Consider the following 25263-nt stretch of genomic DNA (forward strand, 5'->3'; position numbering starts at 1 on the left):
GAGAGCCCAGATTGCGCCACTGGGTGACAGAGTGAGACTTCATTTCAAAAAAAAAAAGAAAAGAAAGAAAAGAGCAACCTGTAAACATTTATTTATTTTTTAAATGTATGTTTGTTTTGAGACAGGGTCTCACTTGCCTAGGCTGGAGTGCCGTGGCGCCATCACTGCTTGATGCAGCCTCAACCTCCTCAGGCTCAGGTGATCCTCCCACCTCAGCCTCCCAAATAGCTGGGACTACAGATGTGCACCACCATGCCTGGCTCATTTTTATATTTCTTTGATAAAGATGAGGTCTCACTATGTTGCCCAGGCTGGTATTGAACTCCTGGGCTCGAGCGATTTGCCTACTTCAGCCTCCCAAAGTTCTGAGATTACAGGCGTGAGCCACTGCACCTGGCCTCGGCCTTGTAAACATTTTTAAGGTGTTTTGATTGGCTTAAGGGCTCTCCAAAAACGTTTGTCAGAGACAAAGGGGATTCTAATGGAGTTCTAGTGTCGCCTAGTGGTAGGTGGAGGGAGGAGCCGGGGGGAGAGGAAGGGAGAGGCGGGACACACAATAGGACTGCTCTTTCGGCTGAGGGAAAACCTTACACCGGCTATGCTCCCTGGGAAGAGAGCCACCCTCCCCTGCGGGCGCCCTTGGGTGTGCCTCTGGGACTGCTCTGGGGAAGGGTGCCTGGAAGGGAGATGTCACACTGCCAGCAGCAATTGGAGAAGCGTCTGCTGCCTGTCCTGGGTCTCACGCTGAAGGCATTTAGTGTGATTTAACACTGCTGGCTTCTTGGAGAGGTGCCGCGTGACTCCTATTTGTCTTTCAACTTTGGCCATGAAGGAGTGTTACATTTTTATGTGGTCATATTTATCATACTTTTCCTTTATGATTCTCTGGTCTTTGTAACATTCTTGGAAGGGCCTCCCTGCCAAGTAAAGGCCATTTAAAACATCTATGAGAGAAAAGAGGATGCTGGGCGTACCGCAGCCATTTCCAGCAGCTTTCTTTGATGTTATTGTTCTTTTACTCTGTTTTGTGTTAATCAGTAGCTGTGTCCTCCCTGGTTAACTTCAGAAAGCTGAGCGGAAGCCACCAGGCATCTTCAGTGTCCTCAAGCAGGAGGGGGCTGGTTCAGGAACTCAGTGAGGAGGCCTCCCATGCCACAGGGGTCTCCCTTAGGCTGGGGACGTGAAGGGATTCCAGCTTGGTGCGGCCACAGTATCATGGGAATCTGGACTTGGAGCGTCCTAGAGCTGTGCCTCCATGCCTCAACCGTCAGCTCCCAGGCAAGCAACTTAGCTTCCCCAAGTCTCGGGATTTTTATTTGTAAAATAGGAATAACATTAGTAATAATAACAAGAACAAAAACAGCACCTACCTCACAGGGTTGTTTTCAGACTTAACTAATGCATCGAAGTGCTTAGACCAGGGCCTGGGACATATGAGCAAATGCTTCATAAATGTCACCTGTCACAATTATCTGAGCAAGTGGCCCTGGGATAGAGCCATTGATGCTGGACTTTGAAGTCAGTACACAAATTTCTCAGACAGAGACACACTGTCCTGTTTCTAACATTGGGCATTTTCTCTCTTTTTTTTTTTGAGATGGAGTCTCAATGTGTTGCCCAGGCTGGAGTGCAGTGGTGCGATCTCAGCCCATTACAACCTCCACCTCCCAGGTTCAAGTGGTTCTCTTGCCTCACCCTCCCAAGTAGCTGGTATTACAGGCATGAGCTACCACACCCAGCTAATTTTTCCTATTTTTAGTAGAGACAGGGTTTTGCCATGTTGCCTAGGCTGGTCTCAAACTCCTGACCTTAGGTGATCTGCCTGCCTCGGCCACCCAAAGGGCTGAGATTACAAGCGTGAGTCACCGTGCCCTGCCAACATTGGGCACTTTCCTTTCTGCTTCATGGAGGAACCTCCTTCTGTCCTTCCAGATGCAACCTTCAGAATGCTTGGCCTCAGGTCTGGATTTTTTCCGTGGTATGTAGGTACTTAAGCCTATGAACTCTTAAAGCATCTGCTTGGGATCAGAAAAAAACATTACTGTCCTCAAGTTATGAAAGGAAAACTTCAAAACCAAAATTAATAAATGTTCACTTAAATGACTTTGTTGTATCAATGTCATTAATTATTAAATGTAGTACTCATAAACATTTCATTATATTTGAAGACAATCATAGTTTTTTTCTCACTTGGCAAGACATCCAACACATGCATGATTGTTTAGAAATAAAACCAGTTGTATATTCAGTGACTCCCTTGCCGTCCAGTGATTCCAAAAGCCAAATTTAAAAAATCCTTTCAAAATGTTTACTGCAAGAAAATTATGTTTAATGTGGAATGTGGTATATTTTAGCACATTTGGTCTGATGGGGTTGGGCTCCAAAATAAGAGTTTGGGGGTCTATGAAGACCTCACAATTGATCCTGGATTCAGGGGCCACCTCCCAGAGGGCAAGTTTGTCTGTGGAGCAGAGGAAGGGGCTGGGATCCCCCCTTGCTACCTCCCTGCACAGTCACCTCTTCCAATAAGGTTAGCCCTGTTGGGTGGCAGCCAGTACCGGCCTGGTCCCCATGGGGTGTCCAGCTTTCCCTGAGAAAGCTGGTAGGCCTTCTTGAAACATCATCCTCACAACTAGAACACGTGACCATGTGGTGCAGTTCCCTAGGTGTGATCAGTAAATGAGCTGATCAGACTCTGCTCAATCTAAATCTCTCAGGGTGAGGTCTGGGAATTTGCATTTTAGTAACTTTCTCCCCCCACTCCCCAAGGCCTCACAGATGATTCTGATGCACATCTAAGTTTGAGAATTATTAGTCTAGAGCATGTGTGTACTCCAGCAGGAGGGCAAGATGATCCATTTTTCAATCTCATTAGTCTATTTAGTGTATGTTTCATAATATACACAATGTGAATGCAGTAGGGTATATATAGAAATTGTAAATAAAGAAATACACATATATTAGTGTACATGCTTTAAAAATTTATTACTGCTAAGGGTGCATGATCAAAAAGTTTTAAAGCTCAGAGCAACCTGCCCAGCCCATAAATGTGATCAGACCTACTATATGTTTGGCTCTGAACCTGGGCCTGGGAGGTGAGGAACTGGGACTGGCATGCACAAAAAGCAGAGGACAGGCTGCCCCATGGTGCCAGCAATGAAACTGCACCTCGCTAGGTGCCAGGCACACAGGTAATGCTCAATAAATGGTCACTGGGCAATGAGTGAAGCTGAATCCCAAAAATACCTTGGAATAAGATGGCATAGGGCCCATTCCATGCTAGCATGGGCAGCACAGATTTCCATCCTTCAGAGGGAGGGCCTGACAGATTAATCTATTCATTTTTTTATTCATTGATTCATTTTGTAACTAGTTATTGAGTATACACTAAGCATCAGGCACAGGCACTCAGGGATCTACCCCTCCAACTTGTCCCCCCACTCCTTGAAGTTCAGGCAGGACACCACCCCTCCCCCCACAGATTTTCTGATAGCGTGATTAACTATGGGTTGGTGGCTGGGTGGACATGGTGGCACATGCCTATAATCCCAGTGCTTTGGGAGGCCTAGTCGGGATCTGAAGCCAGGAGTTCAAGACTAGCCTGAGCTGAGACCTCATCTCCTAAAAAACACAAACAGAGCCGCACGCGGTGGCTCATGCCTGTAATTCCAGCACTTTGGGAGGCTGAGGAGGGCGGATCACTTGAAGTCAGGAGTTCAAGACCAGCCTGGCCAACAATTAAAAATACAAAAATTGGCCAGACGTGGTGGTGTGTGCCTGTAATCCCAACTACTCAGGAAGCTGAGGCTGAGGCTGGAAAACTGCTTGACCCCAGGAGGCAGAGGTTGTAAGACTGCTGTGAGCCTACATCGTGCCACTGCACTCCCACTGGGCAAGACTCTGTCTTAAAAAAAAAGAAAAGAAACGAGCCAGAAGAGAGCAACAGGGAAGGAAGGGAAGGTGGGAGCTGAGCTGCTGTTGAAGGAAGCTTCCCCAGGTCCCTGTCCGGGGCCTCCCTGTCCTGTGTGCCTGTGTGTGCACTCACAACACCTACGCATGCACATACAAGGACTCAGGTGTTTGCAGAAGTGCACACGTATGCACTGACACCACCCTGTCAGGCACTGCCCGCAGAATCCACACTGCTGGGGGTGGGTGGGTGTTGCCACGGTGACTAGTGTTGGAACACCACCTTGTGGGTATTAATAGCTTCCCCCAGCCCAGTCTCCCTGGCAGGGTCCTTCTCCCTCTTACCTTCTAGGATGGGGCTGGGAAGGGTCCTCTGGATAAGAGCCACCACCCAGCCTGTCCCCCACCCCATGTTTCCCAGCAGCTGCCTTGGGGAAGGATGACAGGAAGGCCTCCAGGTTCTGCCCAAGGTCTGGGGGTATGGAGAGTGCTGGCCTTTGACCCTTTGAGCTGTGTCTACCCCAAGTCCCTGTCAGGGAAGAGTTTCTGGGGCACCGGACTCCTCAGAAGGGTGGCGCTCAGCTTCTCTGGGTCCTATGCAGCCACATCAACCTCCTCTAGGTCCCTTCCTGGCCAGAGACCTAGTTGACACCACCAGTGGTGTCCTCTGTTGCAGTACAGAGCTCCCTGAAGGACTAGGGTGGAAGCTGGGGTTGGGGGTGGGCCTAGGGGGTGAAATGCAAGTGCAAAGTTGGTATCTGCATGACCTTGGGAGTGAGCACCTCCTTCAGTTTTGCACCAGGGATGCCTTGGCTGCCTCATCCTATCTCAGCCCTGTTGATCCTCCCATCAGCTCCTCAACCCTCAGTTCCCTGCCTTTGTCCCTGATGCCTCTCACCTTCCTTTAGGACTCCCTGGAATCAGGCTGCCCTGAGCTGCAGAGCCGGAGCTGCCTCTGGACTCAGGTGAGCGCCCACCTCCGGCCCTCACTTCCCTCCTTCCCTTTGACCTTCTTTTTCTCTCCCCTGCTTTGCCCATAGCCCCAGGTCTAGGCCATGTGGGGCCTGTGACATCCCTCACCGGGCAAGGTGGTTCACGCCTGTAATCCCAGCACTTTGGGAGGCCGAGGAGGGTGGATCACCTGAGGTCAGGAGTTTGAGAAATCCGGGCCATGCTCTACCTTTGGAGCCTCATCTTCTCCCCCATTCCTTTGCCCACGCTGGGCTTCCCTGGAGCCACTGTCTGTAAATCCTAGCAAGGCCCTTGTACTTCACACACACTCCAGGGGAATGAGTCGCAACTATGGAAAGTCCTCATATTTGTTCTAACTTGTGAAAGGCCTGATCCTAGTGGCCACTGACAGTGACTTCATTCCAGCAGATTTCAGGGGGAATATAAGTGTGTGTGTAGTAGTGTGTGTGTGCACATGTGTGAGTGTGTTGCCATTCAGAGCCCACGGATTTCTGACACATGAGTCATTAGCTGGGAGTGAGCTTTGGGAAGATACTGCCCATAAATAAGACAACCATCCCTGACCTGCTGTGGCCATCTGCAGCTGCTTGCACACGTGATCCTGGGCATCCGGGAGGCAGGAGGCTGGGGTCGGGTCTGTCTTTCCCTACAGATCCCAGAGAGAGGGCGGCTGTCACAGATATTTCTAGCTTGCTTGGAGTCCCGGACATTTAAGGGTGTGATGTCTGGAATGGGGATGGAGAGAGGAGAGCAGGAGTAGGAAATAAAGGGCGGTTCAGGAGGCTCCGCTCCCAAGGATCTCAGTGGAGTCTCCCCGCCCGCAGCGGGAAGCACACATTCCACAATTATTTTCTGAGAACCTGTGATGTAGCAGGCACTCCCCCAAGGGGTAGGGACACCCTGGTGAACATGACTGACCTGTGCTCTCCCCTCACAGAGCTTATGCTCTAGCAGGGGAGGCAGGAGATAAACAAGGAGGAAAGGCTACTTGTAAACGAATTCCATATACAAGCTATGAAGAAAATAAAATGCAATATCACGGAAAGTAACTTTAGTTGGGAGGGGGTTCTTTACTTGGGACAGTCAGGGAAGGTCAGGACATGAATTCTGCCTAGATAACAAGGACCCGCCAAATGGAAACTCGGGAAAGAGGCTTCTATTATAGAAAAGATAAATGAGACGCCCACCTGCCCACCCATGTCTTCACTGGACTCTGGACCAGAGTTGCTGAAGCCAGGTCAGGGAGCTAGAAATGACTTGGCAGAGCAGGAAGGCTGATTCCCCGGGGAAAGCTTGGAACATCTTCTATCCCTGATAGACCAGGAGAGATGCCCCAGGTGCAGGCAGAAGAATGATTTCCCTTTCGCTTCCTGCAGGATTCTCGGTGCAGTTCTAAGCTACAGGAACGCGCTGACCACATGAGCAGGGCACTTGCAGAAGCCCCTTTCCTCCAGGAAGCCTCCTTTGACTGCCATAGGCCGCAGAGGCTCCTCTCCCCCACCTTGTTACAGCTGATAGAACCACTCAGTTCAGAGCTGGTGGTCTTCTGATGATCTATCCCGGAGATCTCTTCCCTCAGCTTGGCCAGAGCCCCAGGCTCGTGGGTCTGGTCCGTGGGAATTCAAAGGCCCCCAGTGGCATTCGTGCAGCAGGGAGACTGCCCGGGGTTCCTGCTCTGAACCCTTGCCCTAGCGCCCCTACTCAGGCTGAGAGCCGGGGTCAGGTGCCGGAGTCCTAATCTCAATTCCTTTATTCAAGCATCCGCTCCTCATTGACGTGTTTCCCTGAGCTCTCCACTGTGCGCCAGGCGGGGTACCTGGGGCTAGGGAAACCGAACGTTAGCGCTGGCTCGCCCGCCCTCGCATCCAGGGAGCTCGGCGTTCTCGCGGCCCTGCTCCCCTTGTTTTCAAGTGCAAGTTCCACGGTTCCGTGCTGAGAATAAGGCCAGCCCCGGGGGCCGCCATCCTTGCCTGAGGTCTTACTCCAACCAGCGCCGCGTCTCGGCGCCCTCGCGCCGCCGAGAATTTGCAGCTACGGGAACGCGGCGCGTCCCGGGGCCACATCTGGCCGGGCAGGCACGCGCGTGTCACTAAGACGCTCATTCACCGGCGCAGCTGTCACCATAACAACCGGAGAGAGGGAATCCTGGCGACGGCCGGGGCGCGGGGCGGGGGGAGGGGGCGCCGGTAGCGGGAGGGACCCGGCGCGGGCGGGAGCGCGGCGGTCGGGGGACACCAGCCGTGGTGGGAGCGCCCAGCACGCCCCGCGCTCCGCCGAGCCCCGCTCCATGCACACCCGCGGGCGGGAGGGCGCCACGCACGTCGCCGCCGCGGCCGTCCCTGCGGGGCGGTGACAGAGCTTGCCTCGGAGACGCCGAGAGCCCGCGCCGGGGGCCCTGACTCTATGGCCCGGGGGGAGCGCGCCGGAGCCGCCGCGCCGCCCACCCTCAGCCGGAACCCGAGCGCCCTCGGGAGGAAGCCGGGAGCTCCGGGCGCCCCTGGCCCCGGCCCAGGGGCCTGCCAGTGGCCCCCGCTCCCGCCGCTGGGCATGGGAGGCAGGTAGCCCGCTCGCGCCACGGCACCCACAGCGGGCGGGACCCGCCAAGGACCGCGAAGTCCCGAAGAGGAAGCAGAGGAGCGGCCTTCCCGCCCCCGGCCGCAGCCCCAGCAGGGCCCTCCCCCGGCGGCGCGCACCGGCGCGCGCACACTCGCACACCGCACCTCCGCTCCGGCCCGGCCTCGCCCCCACCTGCGAGCGCCAACCCCCCTGGGGCCGGATGCCATGGGTAACAACTTCTCCAGTATCCCCTCGCTGCCCCGAGGAAACCCGAGCCGCGCGCCGCGGGGCCACCCCCAGAACCTCAAAGGTAGGCTGCCTGGCCGGCCAGGCGCAGCCGGAGGACTGGGGCGCAGGTGGAGGGCCAGGGAGGTGTGGTTGGGGAGTACGGGCAGACGACACCTGTTGTGCGTGTCTGGAGGCCGGGGCTGCACCTCTGGCGGTGGAGAGGGCTGGGGTTGGGGGGCAGCCGGCGGCGATGGTGATGGAGGATGGCGTCCCGCGGGGTCTGCGCAGTTCTGTCTGCTGGCGCTGGGAACGTCACTGGAGTCCCCCAGGCCGTGGTGCTAGGCGAGCCTGAAGAGGTGGGGAAGGACGTTTGCCGGGTCGATAGGGGAGTGGGGAGTGAGGAGGGAAACTCGGGTCGTCCGGCTGAGCTTCTCCAGGGAGCCACCTCGGTCTCCTTTCCATCGGCCTAGGGATGGGGAGACCAGGCTGGGAGCACTAGTTGCATTTCCAATGGGAGGGTTTTAAGAATTCAGGATGGGCTTACAGCAGCCTGGAAAAAAGGGTCCGAGCTGCTGGTTCTTGGGATCCTTGCAGTCGTTGGCTTTTTGCATCCATTGAATTAGTTTGATTTCTGGTTTTCCCAAAGACCAGATATCCAGTCAAGAGCCCTAGAAAAGAGGGGCTGGGAGCCTTGAAACACAGGGACATTTATTTACCAGGAATGTCTTTGCTTTCTACCTCTGCCCCCCCACTCAGCACCTTCAGGGTGGCCCTAGGCCCAGTCTCCCAGTTCCCAGCCCGCCGTTCTTGTCTTGGAGCTTCCTATGCTGCCTCTGACCTTAGGAAGACACTGCTGAGTCCTCCTGGGCCCTCAGACCCTACTAAATTCCCTCAAGAAGATGCTTTTCTTTCACCCTCAGAACCAGCGGCACTTGTCCTGGGCATGATGGCTGAAAGCCAGGAAGGGAAGCACTTGGGCGTTCACAAAGAACACCCTACTTCCTCAGCCCCTCAAGTTATGAGAAGGAAAATAATAGGGCCCTTTAACACAAGGCATCGAACTTTCACAAACACGATTTCAGTGAGCATGAACACTGCCTGGGGTAGTCCGCAGAGCAGAGCTATTCACACTATACCCATTTTACAGATGAGGAGAACCAAGGCTCGCTTTAGGCTCCCAAAGCCAGCCAGACCTCGGTGCTGGGTGCTAGGCTGTAGACCCCTATCTTTTGAGCTGAATTCTGTCTTTTTTAACTTTTAAGACCAGGGAAGAGGAGGAGAGACGGGACCATTGTCCTGCATTGTAATACTTCAGCTCTTTCAGAACCTAAGCTCTCACATGGCTCAGGAAAATCAATGGATTTGTTGTGTCTTTCTGGAAATTAATATGGCGATACATGTCAAGATGCTTTAAAAATATCAATTTGTTGGCTGGGTGTGGTGGCTCACGCCTGTAATCCCAGTACCTTGGGAGGCTGAGGCAGGTGGATCACTTGAGGTCAGGAGTTCCAGTCCAGCCTGGCCAACATGGTGAAACTCTGTCTCTACTAAAAATACAAAAATTAGCCAGGGATGGTGGTGTGTGCCTATGATCCCAGCTACTTGGAAGGCAGAGGCAGGAGAATCCCTTGAACATGGGTGGTGGAGGTTGCAGTGAGCCGAGATCGTGCCACTGCACTCCAGCCTGGGCAACAGAGTGAGACTCTGTCTCCAAAAAAAAAAAAAAAAAAAAAAGAAAATCAATTTGTCGACTTTGTAATTCTACCTAGAGGAATTGATCCGAAAGAAGTGGAGTTGCAGGCATGTATACTTACAGCACTAGTCTAGGATGTTCATGGTAGTGTTGTTTGTACGAGGTAGATGACCTAAATGCTCAGTAATCATGGCATATACTCTTGGTGGAGTACTATGCAGTCATTAAAATTATATTTGTGAAGAATATTTAATGACTTGGGAAAATGCTCACAGTATAATGACAGAATACAAAGTTGTGAAGACTATATGATCCCAATTTTGTTTAAAAAGTGATATGAATGCAAAAAACTTTAACAAAAACAAAACAAGCCAAAATGCTTGTAAAGTTTCCAAAGGGCTAACAGTAATTTCCTCTGGGTATGGGATCATATGGAATTTTTTCTTTTTTATATTTTGCTCTTTTCTAAAGTTTCGATAATAAGTATTATTTTTGTAATCAGAAATAAGCTATCAGTGTTAGCAAGTATGAAGACTATTTCTGAGCATTGGAAACAGATTCCTAATGAATCGATGAATATTATTCATTCAGCTCAGCCTTCTCTGCAAGTGAGAATAATGAGGGAAAAGAATAATGATTTGCCCAAATTAAAGTGGCAAAACTGGGCCCTGTCCTTCAGGGGGCAGGGGTTAGCTGGGGTCCAGTGAGTTGACTTGGCCCTTAATATTTGCAGACTATCTTCCTAAGAAGGCCTTGCTCCATCCTTGACTGTATGGAAACCCAGAGAGCACCCCAGTAATTGTACCTTTTTAATCTAAAATTTCGAATCGTGGGAATCTGAGGTCTCTGTGGCTAAGGTCTTTGGCAGAAGGCAGGAGTGGGGTCCCAACCACACACCTACTGTAGGCGGCCATGGGGATTCCGCTCCCGCTCCCACTAAGCCTGAAATGAAGGACAGAGTGTGCACATGAAGGCCACCAGTTGTTGCCTCTGTCTTTTGTCCAGGGTCCACTGATCCTCCTTCTCAGCTTGACTTCTAGGGGCATCTTCCCATCTTTCTACCCTAATAGAGCCATCACCTTTATTCTGTAATACTTTAGTGTGTATTTCCAATTCCCTTCTAAAGTATCAGCATTGACCTACGAGTCTTCTCTGATGTATCAGTGGTCAGCCAGAAGTCCATTCTAATTGTGTTGGTGTTGACCTGATAGGCTGTGTTGCTAACCCAGAGTTCTGCTGGGATGACATCTGTACTCAGCCAGAATTTATCTCTTATCAGTGCTCATCCAGAAATTTGCTGGGAGTAGGGGTAGAGTGACTGTCTTGATTTTCTTCTCACTTTACATAATTGCAATTTCTTGATTCCTCATCATTTTAATTAAAACAGCTGGAAGGGACCTGGTATAATAGGGACCCTGGGACTGATTGGAGATCTAAGATTGGTCCGGCTGTCAGGCTGACGTGACCTGAGACTCCACCATCGCCTCGCAGGTGGTAGACTTTGGTCTTCTTCTTGGGAACACACTGACCCCGCTCTGCTGCTGGCGATTCCCACCAGATTATGAACCGTGTGGGAGTGTTCGGGGAGAGGTCCCTAGTGTAGCTCTGGGCTTAGAACCAACAGTCAGTGCCCAAGGAGCTCCCATGTGCCCAGCTCAGGGGTAAGACATCTCTGGGCCTTTACGGGCTGGAGAGCTACTCGAAAGGCAAGGATAAGGGAGTGAATGGAATCAAGTGTTTGCTTGGTTGGACTGTCGAAACCCAGATGTGTGGGCAGAGAAGGGGCATCAGGGGAGGATCTGAGCTGGACATGGAGGTAACTGGAGGAACTGGAGAGATGGCAAGGGATGTAGCAGAGTCCTAGGGTATGGGAGAAGGGGGAAAGGCATAGACAGTAAAGGTATGGAGGGGCTTGACAGTATATGTGTATATCACATGTAATATAAAGCATATGTATATGGAAGTTATGTGTATATTTCTGGTGAGGGGCACAGAGTGACTGGGGTGGGGTATGCAGGAGGTTCATGTTTCGTGGAGAAAAATACAGAGAATAAAGGTTTTCCTCCTTTCCTGGTCTTTCTGAGTGCCTGCCTGCTCAGTGCTAAGTGTTGAGGGACAGGCATCCTAGGAAAGTCCATGGGTAGAGCTATTCAGCCCCAGTGGTCACCCATAGACAGAGATTGGGTGGGCTACTTCCTGTTTTTTTTTAATTTATTGTAAAATTTACATAACCTAAAATTTATCATTTTAAAGTGTATAATTCAGTGGCATTTAGTACATTTACAGTATTGTGCAACTACTGCCTCTACCTACTTCCGGGATATTTTCATCATCCCAAAAGGAAACCCCATGTTCATTAAGCAGTGACTTCTGTTACCCTTTTCCCTGAGTCCCTGACAACCACGAACCTACCCTTCGTCTCTATGGACTCACCTATTTCAGACATGTCATATACATGGAAGGATACAGTATTTGTCCTCTTGTGCCAAGCTTCTTTTACTTAGCATAATGTTTGTTTTCAAGGTTCATTCATGTTGTAGAATGCACCTCTTTTCCTTTGTGATTCAATAACATTCCATTGTAAGAACATGCCACATTTCGCTTATCTATCCATCAGTTGGTGGACTTTAGGTTGTTTCTACCTTTTGGTTTTCATGAATAATGCTGCTACGAATATCTGCCTCTAAGTCTTTGAACACCTGTTTTGAGTTCTTCTGGGTATACACCTAAGAGTACACCTCTCATCTTTCAAAAGGGGGTGTTTCTTGAATTGGATACTTCACAAAGTCACTGGTTGTGGCGGCTGTAGGGAGGCTGTCCCCCTCCAGCTCTGGCTGAGTGTGATGCCAGCCAGACACCTGTTGTTTCCAGCCTCTTTTCTATGATGGCTGAGGCTCCTGGGGGCTGAAGGAGGAGCTTCCAAGATTGACTAAGGGTCTTGATTCTTGTGGTGGGCCAGAGTGAGCCATGAGAACTCACCTGTAGACCCTGAATTTCCTCACTACTCTCTGGGGTTGAGGATGGGGGCAGGGGAAGGCTCATTTTTGGACAAGGTCTTAGCTATTTTTCTCTTTCTTTTTTTCTCTTTCTTCTTTCTTTTTTCTTTCTTCCTCTTTCTTTGTTCATCTTCTCTTTCTTCCATCTTCCTTCCTTTTCCTTCTTTCTTTATTCCTTTCTTTCTTTTCTTTCTCCCCCTCCTTCCTTCCCTCCCTCCCTCTTTCTCCCCTTCTTTCTCCCTCCCTTCTTCCCTCCCTTCCTTCCTTTCTTTCTTTTTCTTTTTTCTTTCTTTCTTCTCCTTCCTTCCCTCCTTCCTTCCTTCCCTCCTTCCTTCCTTCCCTCCCTCCCTCCCTCCCTCCTTCCTTCCTTCCTTCCTTCCTTCCTTCTCTCTTTCTTTCTCCTTCCTTCCTTTTCCCTCCCTCCTTCCCTCCCTCCCTCCTTCCCCCCCCACCTCGGCTGGAGTGCAGGGGTGGGAGCTTGGCTTATTGCAGCCTTGACCTCCTGGGCTTAAGTGATCCTCCTGCCTCAGTCTCCTGAGTAGCTGAGACCACAGGCACATGCCAGCACACCTGGCTTATTTTTGTAGGTTTTTGTAGAGATGACGTCTTGCCATGTTGCCCAGGATGGCCTGGAACTCCTGAGCTCAGGCACACCTCCTGCCTTGGCCTCCCAAAGTGCCAGGGCCACTGTGCTCAGCCCCTAGCCATTTTTCTGCCTTTGCATTCTCTCTGCTACTTCCCTGACCTGGGTCCTCATCCCAGATATTGCCAAACTGCCATCCTAATTGGGTACTCTGCCTCTGGTTCTTCCTTTGATGCTGCCAGAGTGATTCCCCCAAAGTCCTATCTTCGTCATACCCCTCCCCCCTTCAGTTGCCATAATGGGATATTCAAGGTCTCCATTTTTTGGTCAACCCACAGATCTTCCCTCAGCTCTTGTCTGGGCTCCTTCCTTGGTTGTCATGACGCTTGCAGATTAGGTGAGCTCATCCGGCTCTCCACCCCCGGGGAATGCAGCAGGCGGATCTGGGGGGTGCCTGGTGGCCTCCTCAGAGTGACTGGCTGCGTCAGCCCTGTGTTGAACCTGGAGCACAAATCCTGCATGCCCTGTTGGTTTTCAGTTTCAGTTTTACCTTTGAACCCTGTTATGTTAATTATCATAGTAATATTTACAATAGCTACCATGTACTGGGTGGTTACTCTGTGGATTATTTCTGTTAATACCCTCCCAGCAACCTACGGAAAGAGGTAGCATTGTCACTGTTTTACAGATGGGGTAAAAGAGGCTCAGAGAGGTTAAGTAGCTTATCCCAGTCCACACAGTTAGAAATTGATGGGGCTGGGATTCAAAGCCAGGGCTCTCTGACTTCAGCGTTTATGACTGTGATCACTGTGTTATTCTGCCCCTGCATCATTCAGCCTTGAGTGGGCTCTGTCTTTCATTGCGGGAGAGAGATGGGGGAGTAATTTGTGAGTCTCTGGACAGAGCCCCGGGTAGGGAAAGGGCACACCATGGGGTGCTTAACACTTTCTCCCTTGGCCAACCAGAGGATCAGGAGGGCTGTGCTAGTCTGGAATTCCCAGCCTTCTGCCCCTTACGCCTTCTTCAAGGTTTTAGACAGTAGATCCATCAGACACTTTGGAGGAAACTTGCAGTTCTTTGGGGTCAGTGTTTCTCAGAGTGAAACTCTGGCAAGCTTGGAGGCGGTGGGACCAGGTTTCTCAGAGGAGGAGAGCCCGGGGTTGGATGGGGGAGATTTGGAGGGGAGCTAGAAGGGCTGGCAGCAAAGGCACAGAGGCAGAGAAACACAGGGTGTGTTCAGGGATGGTGAGCAGCCCTCTTGCCTGGATGTGGGGTCCCCAGTGTGCAGTTTAACAGGTCAATCTTTGAAGGTGGGCTGGGGTCATATCTTGGAGAGCCTATGATATTAGGACGAAGAGGTTAGATTTTATCCTGTAGGCATTGGGAGCCATGGACGGCTTTTGAGCAAGATGTATGTAGTGATTTTATTTCAACAGCGCCGATGGCGGTGGAAGGCAGGCTGGGAGAGGAGGGAATGAGGCATCTTGAGCTGCTGAGAGATTCACAGAGGCCATCAGGCTTCTGTCCTAGGCCAAGCTGAAAGGGCTAGGCATGACAGCCAAGCTGACCTGCTCATCTGGGTTCCCACGGGCAAGTCTGGAAGCATTTCCAACCCACATCTATGGGCAGCAGGACCATTGCTCATAGGTGGAAAAAACAAAAAACAAGAACCCAGCAATGAAAGGATTTTTTTTTTTTGACACACCTCCTCCACCTAATTCGAAAGGATTTTTAAGAAGTCCTAGTTCTGATGCTTGACATTATGTGAAGTGTATTCATGTAAACAAATTCATTTAATCTCCCAATAAAAGAGAGGTAGGTATTATTTCCATTTTATTAATTATTAATTAATTAATTTTTTTGAGATGGAGTTTCGCTCTTGTTGCCCAGGCTGGAGTGCAATGGTGTGATCTCGGCTCACTGCAACCTCCGCCTCCTGGGTTCAAGGGATTCTCCTGCCCCAGCCTCCCGAGAGGATGGGATTACAGGTGCCTGCCACCATGCCTAGCTAATTTTTGTATTTTTAGTAGAGACAGTGTTTCACCATGTTGGCCAGGCTGGTCTCAAACTCCTGACCTCACGCGATCTACCCATCTCGACCTCCCAAAGTGCTGGGATTACAGGCTTGAGCCACCGTGCCCGGCCCATTATTTATTTATTATAGAGACAGAGTCTATGTTACTCAGGCTAGATTCGAACTCCTGGGCTCAAGTGATCCTCCTGCTTCAGCCTCCTGAGTAGCTGGGACTGCAGGTGCATACCATTGTGCCAGACTCTTATTCCCATTTTATACATGAACAAGCTGAGCCTAATGGATGGGAAGAATGCTAACCCAGAAATGCTGAGCTGGGAAAGGGCAGGGCTGGGATTTCTGCCCAGGACCAAAAGCTGATCAGGGAGGAAAGTGATCTTGGGGGAGAATTTCTCCATATTAGTACTTTTTTCCTGGGCCCTCTGGGATGGTGTCTTAGTCTGCTTGTTCTGCCATAACAAAATAATACAGACTGGATGGCTTAAATAAATGGAAATGCATTTTCTCAGAGTCCTGGCGGCTGGAAGTCTGAGATCAGGGTGCCTATATGATCAGGTTCTAGGGAGGGGCCTCTTCCTGGCTTTCAGGTGGCTCCTTCTTGCTGTGACCTCACATAGCTTGTCGTTGGTGTGTGTGTACAGAGCGAGAGCCATCTTTCTCTCTTCCTCTTATATAAAGCCACTAATCCTAACAGATCAGGACCTTACCCCTCTGACCGCATTTAGCCTTAATTACCTCCTAAAAGCCCTATCTCCAAATATAGTCATATTGGGCATTAGGGTTTCAATATATGAATATTAGGGGGGGTGTAAAACTCAGTCCATAGCAGATGGCATGTTCTCATTTCCAAGGTGTGCATGGTGAGGTGCAGGCATTGGTTCTAAATCGCAGAGCCCAAGATGGAGGCAGGATGGGCAAAAGCAGTAACGAGGAGGAAGAGTGAGGGTAGGAAGGAGGGTGGGAGCTAGGCACTGCCCAGGGCATGCCAGAGCCTCCTGTTTCCTGTTAGTCTATGCCTGTCTCATTCCTGGACCTGCACACCCAAGGGCTAGAGCTGAGGGGCTGCTTCATGCTGAGCCGGTTGCTTTGGCAACCCTGGGCAGGATGCAAGTGATCTCCTTGGTAACGACTGGGAAACCTGCCTCAGGGATGGAGGGAAGTGAACTGGCCAGCATCAGGCTGGATGGCACAGGCAGAGCTGGCCCTGGCTGCTGAGACAGGCAGGCCCATGAGGAGGGCCAGCTTCCGGAATAGCCTGGGCCACCTTTTGGCCATTTCTAGCAAGCCAGAGTCCAAAGGCCCTGTGGAGCCTGTGGGTCCCACCTGGCCAGACCAGAGGCGCTAATAGGCCAGCCCAGGAAGTGGGAGGGGGTGGAGGGTGGTGGGAGGAGGGAGACTATAGCTTCTGGATGACAGATCCAGCTCCAGGGTTTATTAAAAGATGCTTATCAGGAGTCATTCCCTGCATGGCTTTGGGAAATGAGCAGGTGTTGACGCTTGTGGAGGGTAAGAGGGCAGAGCTCAGAGAAAAAGGGCTAATAGAGGAGGAGGAGGGAATAGGCAGGAGTCACTGGAAGGCAGGTGGGAGGCCTTGGCTTTTTGTTTGCTCTAGTGATAGTTCCAAGGGGAGGAAGGGCTCTGGCGCTGGGCTAGGGAACTGAGGTTCTCCGAGGATGAGGTGGGATGCACTGATAGGGGAGGGTAGGAGGTGGGCGGGAGAGCTCATTTCATTGTTTAACAGACTTGTACTAAGCATCAGCTGAGGGCCAGCAGCCATGGGCCAGACACCCTCCTGGGCATGCGGATATGGTGGGAAACGTAATAGGTGAGGGCTCACCACTTCCTGCTTCCAGAATAGCCTTTAGGGGGAAGACAGATGGAAACAAAAATGACAAATGCACAGAAATGAATCTGGAGATGACAATTGCTAACATTTATGTGCTAGAGCCCATTCCCCTATTCCCCTCCCTTTTCTTTTCTTTTTTTTTTTTTTTTTGAGATAGGGTCTTCTGCTGCTGCTCAGGCTGGAGTGTGGAGTGCAGTGGTGAGATCATGGCCCACTGCAGCCTCACCCCCTTGGCTCAATGGATCCTCCCTTCTCAGCCTCCTGAGTAGCTGAGACTAGAGGTATGTACCATCATGCCCAACTAGTATTTTATTTTTTATATTTATGTATTTTTTTGGAGATGGAGTTTCGCTCTGTTGTCCAGACTGGAGTGCAGTGGCGCCATCTCGGTTCACCGCAATCAAGCGACTCTCCTGCCTCAGCCTCCTGAGTAGCAGGGATTACAGGTGCCCACTGCAACACCTGGTTAAATTTTTTTGTATTTTTAGTAGAGATGGGGTTTCATCATGTTGGCCAGGCTGGTCTTGTACTCCTGACCTTAGGTGATCCCCCTACCTTGGTCTCCCAAAGTGCCGGGATCACAGGTGTGAGCCACTGTGCCCGGCCCTGACTAGTTTTTTGTATTTTTAGTAGAGATGGTGTTTTGCCATGTTGCCCAGGCTGGTCTCAAATTCCTGGGCTTAAGTGATCTGCCTCCTTGACCTCCCAAAGTCCTGGGATTGCAGGTGTGAGCCACTGTGCCCAGCCCTGTGCTGTGCTCTTGACACCTTTTGTCTCATTTCATCTTACAACAACCATGTGAAGTGGGTACAATTATTAACCCACTTACAGATGGATAAACTGAGGCTTAGAGATGTTAAGTAACTTACCCCAAATCACATGGCTGGTATGAGGTGGAGTTGGATGGGATTCTAATCAAAATCTCTGACTTTGGAGGTACCACTCTTTTTTTTTTTTTTGTAATAATCTTTTAATTTTAGAATTCTATTAGATTTACAGAATAACTGCAAAAATAAGACACAGAGTTTCTATATATGCCACGTTCACTTTCCCTGTTTTTTTTTTTTTTTTTTAAAGATGGGGTTTCACTGTGATGGCCAGGCTGGTCTTGAACTCCTGACCTCAGGTGATCCACCCACCTTGGCCTCCCAAAGTGCTAGGATTACAGGCGTGAGCCACCGTGCCCAGCCCACTTTCCCTGTTACTAACATCTTCCATTAGTATGGAAGACTTATGACAGTGGTGATATATTGTTATTAATTAACGTCCACACTTTATTCAGATTTTCCCCATTTTTCCTAATGATCTTTTTCTGGATTAGGATCCCCATCTAGAGTGCCACATTGTAGTTTTAATGGCCACATGATATATTTCATTTTCATGTTTTCTTTTTTTTGAGACGGAGTCTCACTCTGTCACCCAGGCTGGAGTGCAATGGCGTGATCTTGGCCCACTGCAACCTCTGCCTCCTGGGTCCAAGTGATTCTTCTGCCTCAGCCTCCTGAGTAGCTGGGATTACAGGTGCATACCACCACACCCGGCTGATTTTTGTATTTTTAGTAGAGACGGGGTTTCACCATGTTGGTCAGGCTGGTCTCGAACTCCTGACCTTGTGATCCACCCACCTTGGCCTCCCAAAGTGCTGGGATTACAGGCGTGATCCACCGCGCCCGGCCTGTTGTCATGTTTTCTTAGGCTCCTCTTGGTCGTGACAATTTCTCATACTTTTCTTGCTTTTGATGACCTTGACAGTTTTGAGGATGACTGGTTACGTATTTGTAGACTGTCCCTCTGTTGGGATTTTTGTGGTGTCCTTCTCATGATTAGATTGTGGTTTTAGGTTTTGGAGCGAAAAACCATAGAGGTAAAGTGCCATTTCGCATCATATCAACGGCACATGCTGTCAACATGACTCATTGCTGTTGATGTCGACCTTGAGCGCTTGGCTGAGGGAGTGCAGGTCTCTCCATTGTGCAGTTAAAGTTACAGTTTCCTCCCTTTCCATTGCATTCTTTGGAAGGAAGTCACTGTGTGCAGCCCACACTTAAGGGGCAGGGGGATAACGCTCCACAAGGGGTGGCTTGTTACTTTCCATCTCCTGGAGGCTAGAGGCCCCGCTACCTTTAACTGTTCTGCTTCACTGCCACTTTAATTTCTTACTCAAACAATTACCTTTGGGTAAAGGCTTTGAAGGAGAAACTAGGGAGCTGTAAGGGGGGAACTTGACCTGGCTTTGGGGGTCAGGGAAGGTTTCTCTAGGGAAGTGACCTGAAAATGAGGAGGATTGGCTTTAGTTCCCAGAGGGGAAGCTGCTAGCATGTTAGGTGTGAACTATTCATTTCTCATCCTTGGTCCCTGCCGATTAAATGCCACTGGGCGCACCAAATGCCAATGTGCCATTAAAAATAATAGCTCTCTTGTATTTTTTTCTTTTTTTCTTTCTTTTATTAAGAGAGAGAGACTTCTTGCTTCGTTGCCCAGGCTCTGGAGTGCAGTGGTGTGACCTTAGCTCACTGCAGCCTCAACCGCCTGGGCTTAGGTGATCCTCCCACCTCAGCCTCCTGAGTAGCTGGGTCTACAGGCACAAACCACCAGGCCAAGCTATTTTTTTTTTTTTTTTGAGATGGAGTCTTGTTGTCTTTGTTGTTGCTCTGTTGCCCAGGTTGGAGTGTACTGGTGCCATCTCAGCAAACAGAGACCTCTGTGTCTGGGTTCAAGCAATTCTCCTGCCTCAGCCTCCTGAATAGCTGGGATTACAGGTGCCCACCACCTTGCCTGGCTAATTTTTGTATTTTTTCATAGTAATGGGGTTTTGCCATGTTGCCCAGGCTGGTCTTGAACTCCTGACCTCAGGTGATCTGCCTGCCTCGGCCACCCAAAGTGTTGGGATTACAGGCATGAGCCATCATTCTTGGCCCTGGCTAGTTTTTTAAATTTTTGAATAGACAGGATCACACTGTGTTGCCCAGGCTGGTCTCAAACTCCTGGCCTCAAGTGATCCTCCCACCTTAGCCTCCCAAAGAGTTGGGTTTACAGGCAGGAGCCACCATGTCCAGACAGCTCTTTTGTATCTTAAAAAGCATCCTCGAGGGGGCAGTACTACCCCAGTTGAGCTGGGTACGGAGGCCACGTGAATTCAGGGTGTTCTTAGGAGAAGGAGCGCAGGACTGGCTCAGAGCTGCTGCTAGGTACGGCAGGGCTGAGCCCTGGCCAGAGCCGCCCCCGCCCTCCTGGCCAAGGAACTTTCAGCAGAAAATCATTAAGTAGCTGCTTCCTTGCCTCTCAGAGGTGTCCCACCCCCCTCTCACTCATTCTGTCCATGGAAGTATATTGCTGGTCACAAAGACTGTCTATGTGGGGACAGGGCAGGGGGAGGAGAGAGGACCCTTCTTGGGATGCAGGGAGAGGGAAGGGAAGTATATCTGCCGGCTTACCTGGATGGATTTCTTTAGCCTTGTTGCCCTAGAATGCTATCCTGGTTGCTCTGGCAGTTGGGGTGAGGATGGAAAAGGAAGAACGTTGACAGGGAGGTTGCTAGGATTAAGATGATGGCAGGTCCACATGCTCCTAGATTTCACCTTCCTCCTTCCCACTTGGCTTGCCTCAGCCCCTGCCTGGTGTCTGCTGAGAGGCTGATGTTCCCCAGGGCATGGGGCAGTGTAGAGTATGTGCGTTCAAGTATGAATGTCCAGGTGCCCCTGAGAGGGAGGGGAGGAAGCATTCTTCCCTGATCAGGTTAGAATGAGGCTGCAAGGATATTCCAGCTGATTCATTTCATTTGTTGGTGCTTGCTCTGAGCCAGGCATGGTGCTGGGTATGGAGAATTGAGAGGTGAGTACTAGGCATGGTCTCTGCCCTGACTTATTCATGGTCCCGCCTTGTCCAATTCAATCGGTCTATATTGGCAGTAGGGTCTGCCCTTCTTCCTCCTCCTCCTCCACATCTGCTTTCTTTGTTCTTACTGGAGATGGAGTCTCACTCTGTCGCTCAGTCTGGAGTGCAGTGGTGCAGTCTTGGCTCACTGCAACTTCCACCTCCCGGGTTCAAGTAATTCTCATGCCTCAGCCTCCTGAGTAGCTGGGACTGCAGATGTGCACCACCACAACCAGCTAATTTTTGTATTTTTAGTAGAGACAGGGTTTCACCATGTTGGCCAGGCTGGTCTCGAACTCCTGACCTCAAGTGATCTGCCAGCCTCAGCCTCCCAAAGTACTGGGATTATAGGAGTAAGCCACTGTGCCCAGGCCACTTCTGCTTTCTTTTCCTTTTGTTGCCCTGCTTTTCCAGCTAATGTTCCTTTAAACACATTCTTCCCGAGGGGAGAAGGTCTGGCAGCCTGTGCTTGGCGCCTGGTGGAAGGGCGGGTGGCCACTGATTCAAACATCAGAACCCACATGTATCATAGAGATTGTTTTGCCCTACCTGCTTTCTCATCTCAGGTCCCCTTGGCCCCAGAGTGGGAAAGTGACCTGCCCAAGGTCATACAGCTGGATTGGACTGGGCAGTAAGAAAATCCTTAGGCTCTGACCTTGTAGGACGATGCTCTCAGGAGCTGCTGGAAGCTGACTCCTGAGGGACGGCTGAGGGGGACAAATGCTAGTACCAAATGTGATGCAGATGCTGGTCTGCTTGGAGTGTGATGCCTGGGGGGAACCACTGAAGGGCTTTAAGCAGAAGAGTGACAGGATCACTTAGATGTCCTAGCAGGCTCTTGGGGCAAGAGATGGGGAGGGGAGGAGAGGGGCCAGGCAGGAGTCCACGGCAGTCCTCTGTGCAAGGAGAGAGGTGTGACTTCTGCCAGAGTCGGCCAGGCAAGCAGAGTGACTCGGGAGACACTTTAGAAGGTCGACTTGAAGCTTCACAGGAGGGTCCAGGAGAGGGAGCTGCTGGGGAGCTGCTCCTGCTGTCTCTGAATCCTGACCCTGTGGCAATGGTCAGCGTGCACCTGGGAGCTCTGTGGAAGGTCAGGGTGTGAACACTTGGGACCTGTGCTCCTGCCATGGGTGTGAGGTTTTGGAGCCAGGAAGAGAGACAGGTGAGCAGGGCTGGGCAGGCCCTGAGCTGCTGGTTCTATTCCTACCCCAGTAATGTGTCCTCTGCCTGTCACAGGCAGCTACCAGAAGGGCAGAGGCAGCACCTGCGGTGTGATGTACACCTGGCTTTTTCTCTGCCAGGGACCTGCAGCCCGGCCATGGCCAGGCTTTCTCAGGTGGCTCTCCTCCCCATGGGTGCCAGTTCCCGGCCACACACACAAGCCATAAATCAGCTGGGACAGGCCAAGGTTGCTCTGGCTTTCCCAGAGTGGAGATCAAAGCCCCAGACCCCCACCCTGGGACTCAGCACTTATTAAATTATAAAACTGTCAAATGTGGGACAAGCAAGAGGGACTGGATGGATGACCTGTAGTAAAACAGAATGCGGAAGAGTGGCTGAGAACCAGGCAGCAGCTGGTAAAGGAGAGGAGGAAACACCTGCTTGTCTCTGCCCTGGGCCTGGGGACTTCTCACAGGGCCAGGTCCTTCACATTTGAGTAGCACATAAACAACCCCCCTCCTCTCCCATGACAGGATTCACGGCACACTCTGCAGAGGAGACACTGAGTCCGAATCGCCACAGGACTGTGAAGGTCTGATCTTCCAAATCTTGTTCAGATTCTTCCTGGGCCTCTTCCTGGGGCCTCTCTGAATCCACATTAGGGTGACATCCATTCTCCACTGTCAGCCTCAGGATACAGCCAGGACCTCTTCTGCCTCTGAGCGCCCTGACCTCTCTTCCAGCTCCCAGGGACAAAGGCAGACCTTGGACTCCGTGGAGGGCCAGCTCTGTCTGGGTGGACAGACTTCATCACCCACCCCTCCACAAGTGCCACACAGGAAACCCCCTCTTTTGAGGCTGAGAGGGCTTAGCCAGTGCCTGAGAGGGCAGAAGGGCTTTTCCCTTTCTGAGGCAGGCGTTTGCAGATCTGTGGGGCTGAGGAGACCAGCCAGACATGCAGACCCTGATGTGGGCCCAGGGGATGGAGGCAGCGGTTGGGATAGGTTGTGAGGGACCAGAATGAAGGTTTCTGCCTCAGAAGGCAGCCCGTCGGGAAACTAGGGCTCTGCGTGCATGAGGGAGTCCTGCCTCCTTCACTGCACGATGTGAAGGAAGCTGTTTGAGGGATCTTGGGTTACCTCATCTGATCCCCCAAGTTGAGGCTGTGTTAAAGAAACCAAATACAGGGCCAGGCGCCGTGGCTCATACCTGTAATCCCAGCACTTTGGGTGGCTTTGGCTTAGCTTCACCTCCTTAGCACGAGGCCTTGGCGGGTGGATCACCTGAGGTCAGGAGTTTGAGACCAGGCCGGCCAACATGGCAAAACCCTGTCTTTACTAAATATACAAAAAATTAGTCAGGTGTGGTGGCGGGCACCTGTAATCCTAGCTACTCGGGAGGCTGAGGCAGGAGAATTGCTTGAACCCAGGAGGTGGAGGTGGCAGTGAGCTGAGATCGTGCCACTGCACACTAGCCTGGCCAACAGAGCGAGACCGTCTCAAAAAAAAGAGAAACCACATACAGTTATGTGTGGCTTAACAACGGGGACGCATTCTGAGAACTGTGTTGTTAGGCGATTTCGTCAGCACAAGTGCACTTACACAAACCTGGACGGTGTAGCCTCCTGCACACCTAGGCTGTGTGGTGTGGCCTATTGCTCCTCAGCTACAAACCTGTATAGTGTTACTATGCTGGATACCGCAGGCAGTGTTGATGCAAGGGTAAGTATTTATGCATCTAACCATACAAGGATAATGCAATGCATTGCATGATGATCTTATCATGGCTGCGACCTCAGTGGGTGATAGGAGTTTATAATCTTATGGGATCAATGTCTTATATGTGGTCTGTCATTGAACGAAATGTCACTGTACAGCTTATTTCTGTATGAGAAGAGGCCAGATCGGCTTTGGAAGGGGTAGCCAAATTCAGGACTTATTCTGAAAGTGGGAGTTTTCTGTCTGGTGCTAAGGTTCTCAATTCCTGAGGCATGGGGTGGTATTTTGGGGTGAAAATGCTATTTCTGCAGGCAAGATTCTGGGTTGATCTTGAGGCTCCTGTTTGGGGGTATGGGTTCTAGGTTGAGGTAAGGGTTACATTCCTGGAGGGCAGGTTTCCATCTCAGGGGCCAGGATTTGTGATTGCTTTTGAGTCTTGTGGCCAAGAGTCCATTTTGGAGCTCAGTATTCTAGGGTGGGGTTGAGGTTCCCTCTTTGGGCAGGGTAGGATGATCAGGGTGGAGGTCTTGTACCCTGGGAGGAAGGAAAGAGCTAGAACCTCCTTCCTCTTTTAGAGGAGACTTCCTGGGGCCATCAGCAGATGAAGGGGCCAGTAGAGCAACCTCTGAACTGCCTCCTGGGAGGCCAGGCTCCTACCCTGGCCAGGATGTAAGAGTCTTTGTGGATAAGTCACTTCCAAGCTCTGGGTCTCTGCCTGCAAGCCTTGGCCAGACAGTGATGTTGACTCACAAAGCACCATCCGTGCTCACTTGAGCTTCCCAAAATGACACTAATGGTGGGCTCCGTAGACACCCACGGCCATTGCTTGGTGAGTCAAATCCATGGTGACAGGACTCAGGCTGCCCTGGGCACTGCCAGCTTGGTCCAATTAGTGCCAATTGGATCTTAACATGTGCTGAGTGGCCCCTGGAGAGTGAACACACATCGAGTGGGACATGTTAAATCTGGGTCCCTGGGGCTTGGTGTGTGGCTCTGTGGGGCGGGAGATGGGCTGGGTTGGGCCAACAGCCCCCCTCCTAGTGGGCCAGCTCTTACCTAAGCCAGGCAGTGGGTGAAGACATGTGGCAGGCCGGGATCGGAAGGGGCCCGGCTGGCTCCCTTGTGCTCTGCTGAGTGGCTGGGATGCAGAGGGGCTGTCCTTTACCCCTGGCTGGGCTGACCCCTGCCTGAGAAACATCTATGTCTATATAGGGCTGTTGCCTATGTCCCTCCTCTGTTTCTCTCTCTTCCTACCCTCAAGGTAGATCCTTCTCTTGGAGAGCCAAAGTTGCTGGGAAAATAATTTCCATTCCATTTGTCCTTGGCTTTGAGCTCTGGGGAACCCTCTTCCCTCTGGGTGTTGCTCAAGACCCCCTAGAAGTTTCTGAGGCAGGTGGTCTTGGCCTTATTTCCTGGATGTTTCCAGCCCACCTCCCCCGCCACACTGTTTCCCATGCCCACTGCCGTGGTCACACCGTTTCCAGTGGGCTTTGAATGGGGGGCTCCTGACTCAGCCTCTTAGCCCCATCCACCCTGCTGCAGGTGGACTCCCCTCTCAGAGGTCCTCCTTTATTTTACCAAAACAGGTGACAAGACAGGAGTGTGTGGGGGAGATGCTTTCCAGCTCGAGGGCACTCTCTTCTGTGTTCTGAAAGAACATCTCCTTTGGGACAGAGTCCTTTCCCTGCAGCCCAGG

The 25263-nt window shown here is 51.2% G+C and overlaps 1 protein-coding gene across 1 annotated transcript in view; it reads left to right on the forward strand.

Moving 5' to 3' along the window:
* Positions 1-7062: 7062 nt before the first annotated feature.
* Positions 7063-25263, forward strand: part of NEURL1 (neuralized E3 ubiquitin protein ligase 1) — a 94659-nt gene continuing 76458 nt past the window's right edge. Inside the window, exon 1 of the mRNA XM_032281511.1 lies at positions 7063-7747. Coding sequence (XP_032137402.1) covers positions 7663-7747 — 85 coding nt within the window. The 5' untranslated portion in view covers positions 7063-7662. The remainder of the gene's footprint in view (positions 7748-25263) is intronic.

The sequence above is a fragment of the Sapajus apella genome, unplaced genomic scaffold, assembly GCF_009761245.1.
Source record: "Sapajus apella isolate SASKATOON/1434 unplaced genomic scaffold, GSC_monkey_1.0 scaffold13, whole genome shotgun sequence".
Lineage (NCBI taxonomy): Eukaryota > Metazoa > Chordata > Mammalia > Primates > Cebidae > Sapajus > Sapajus apella.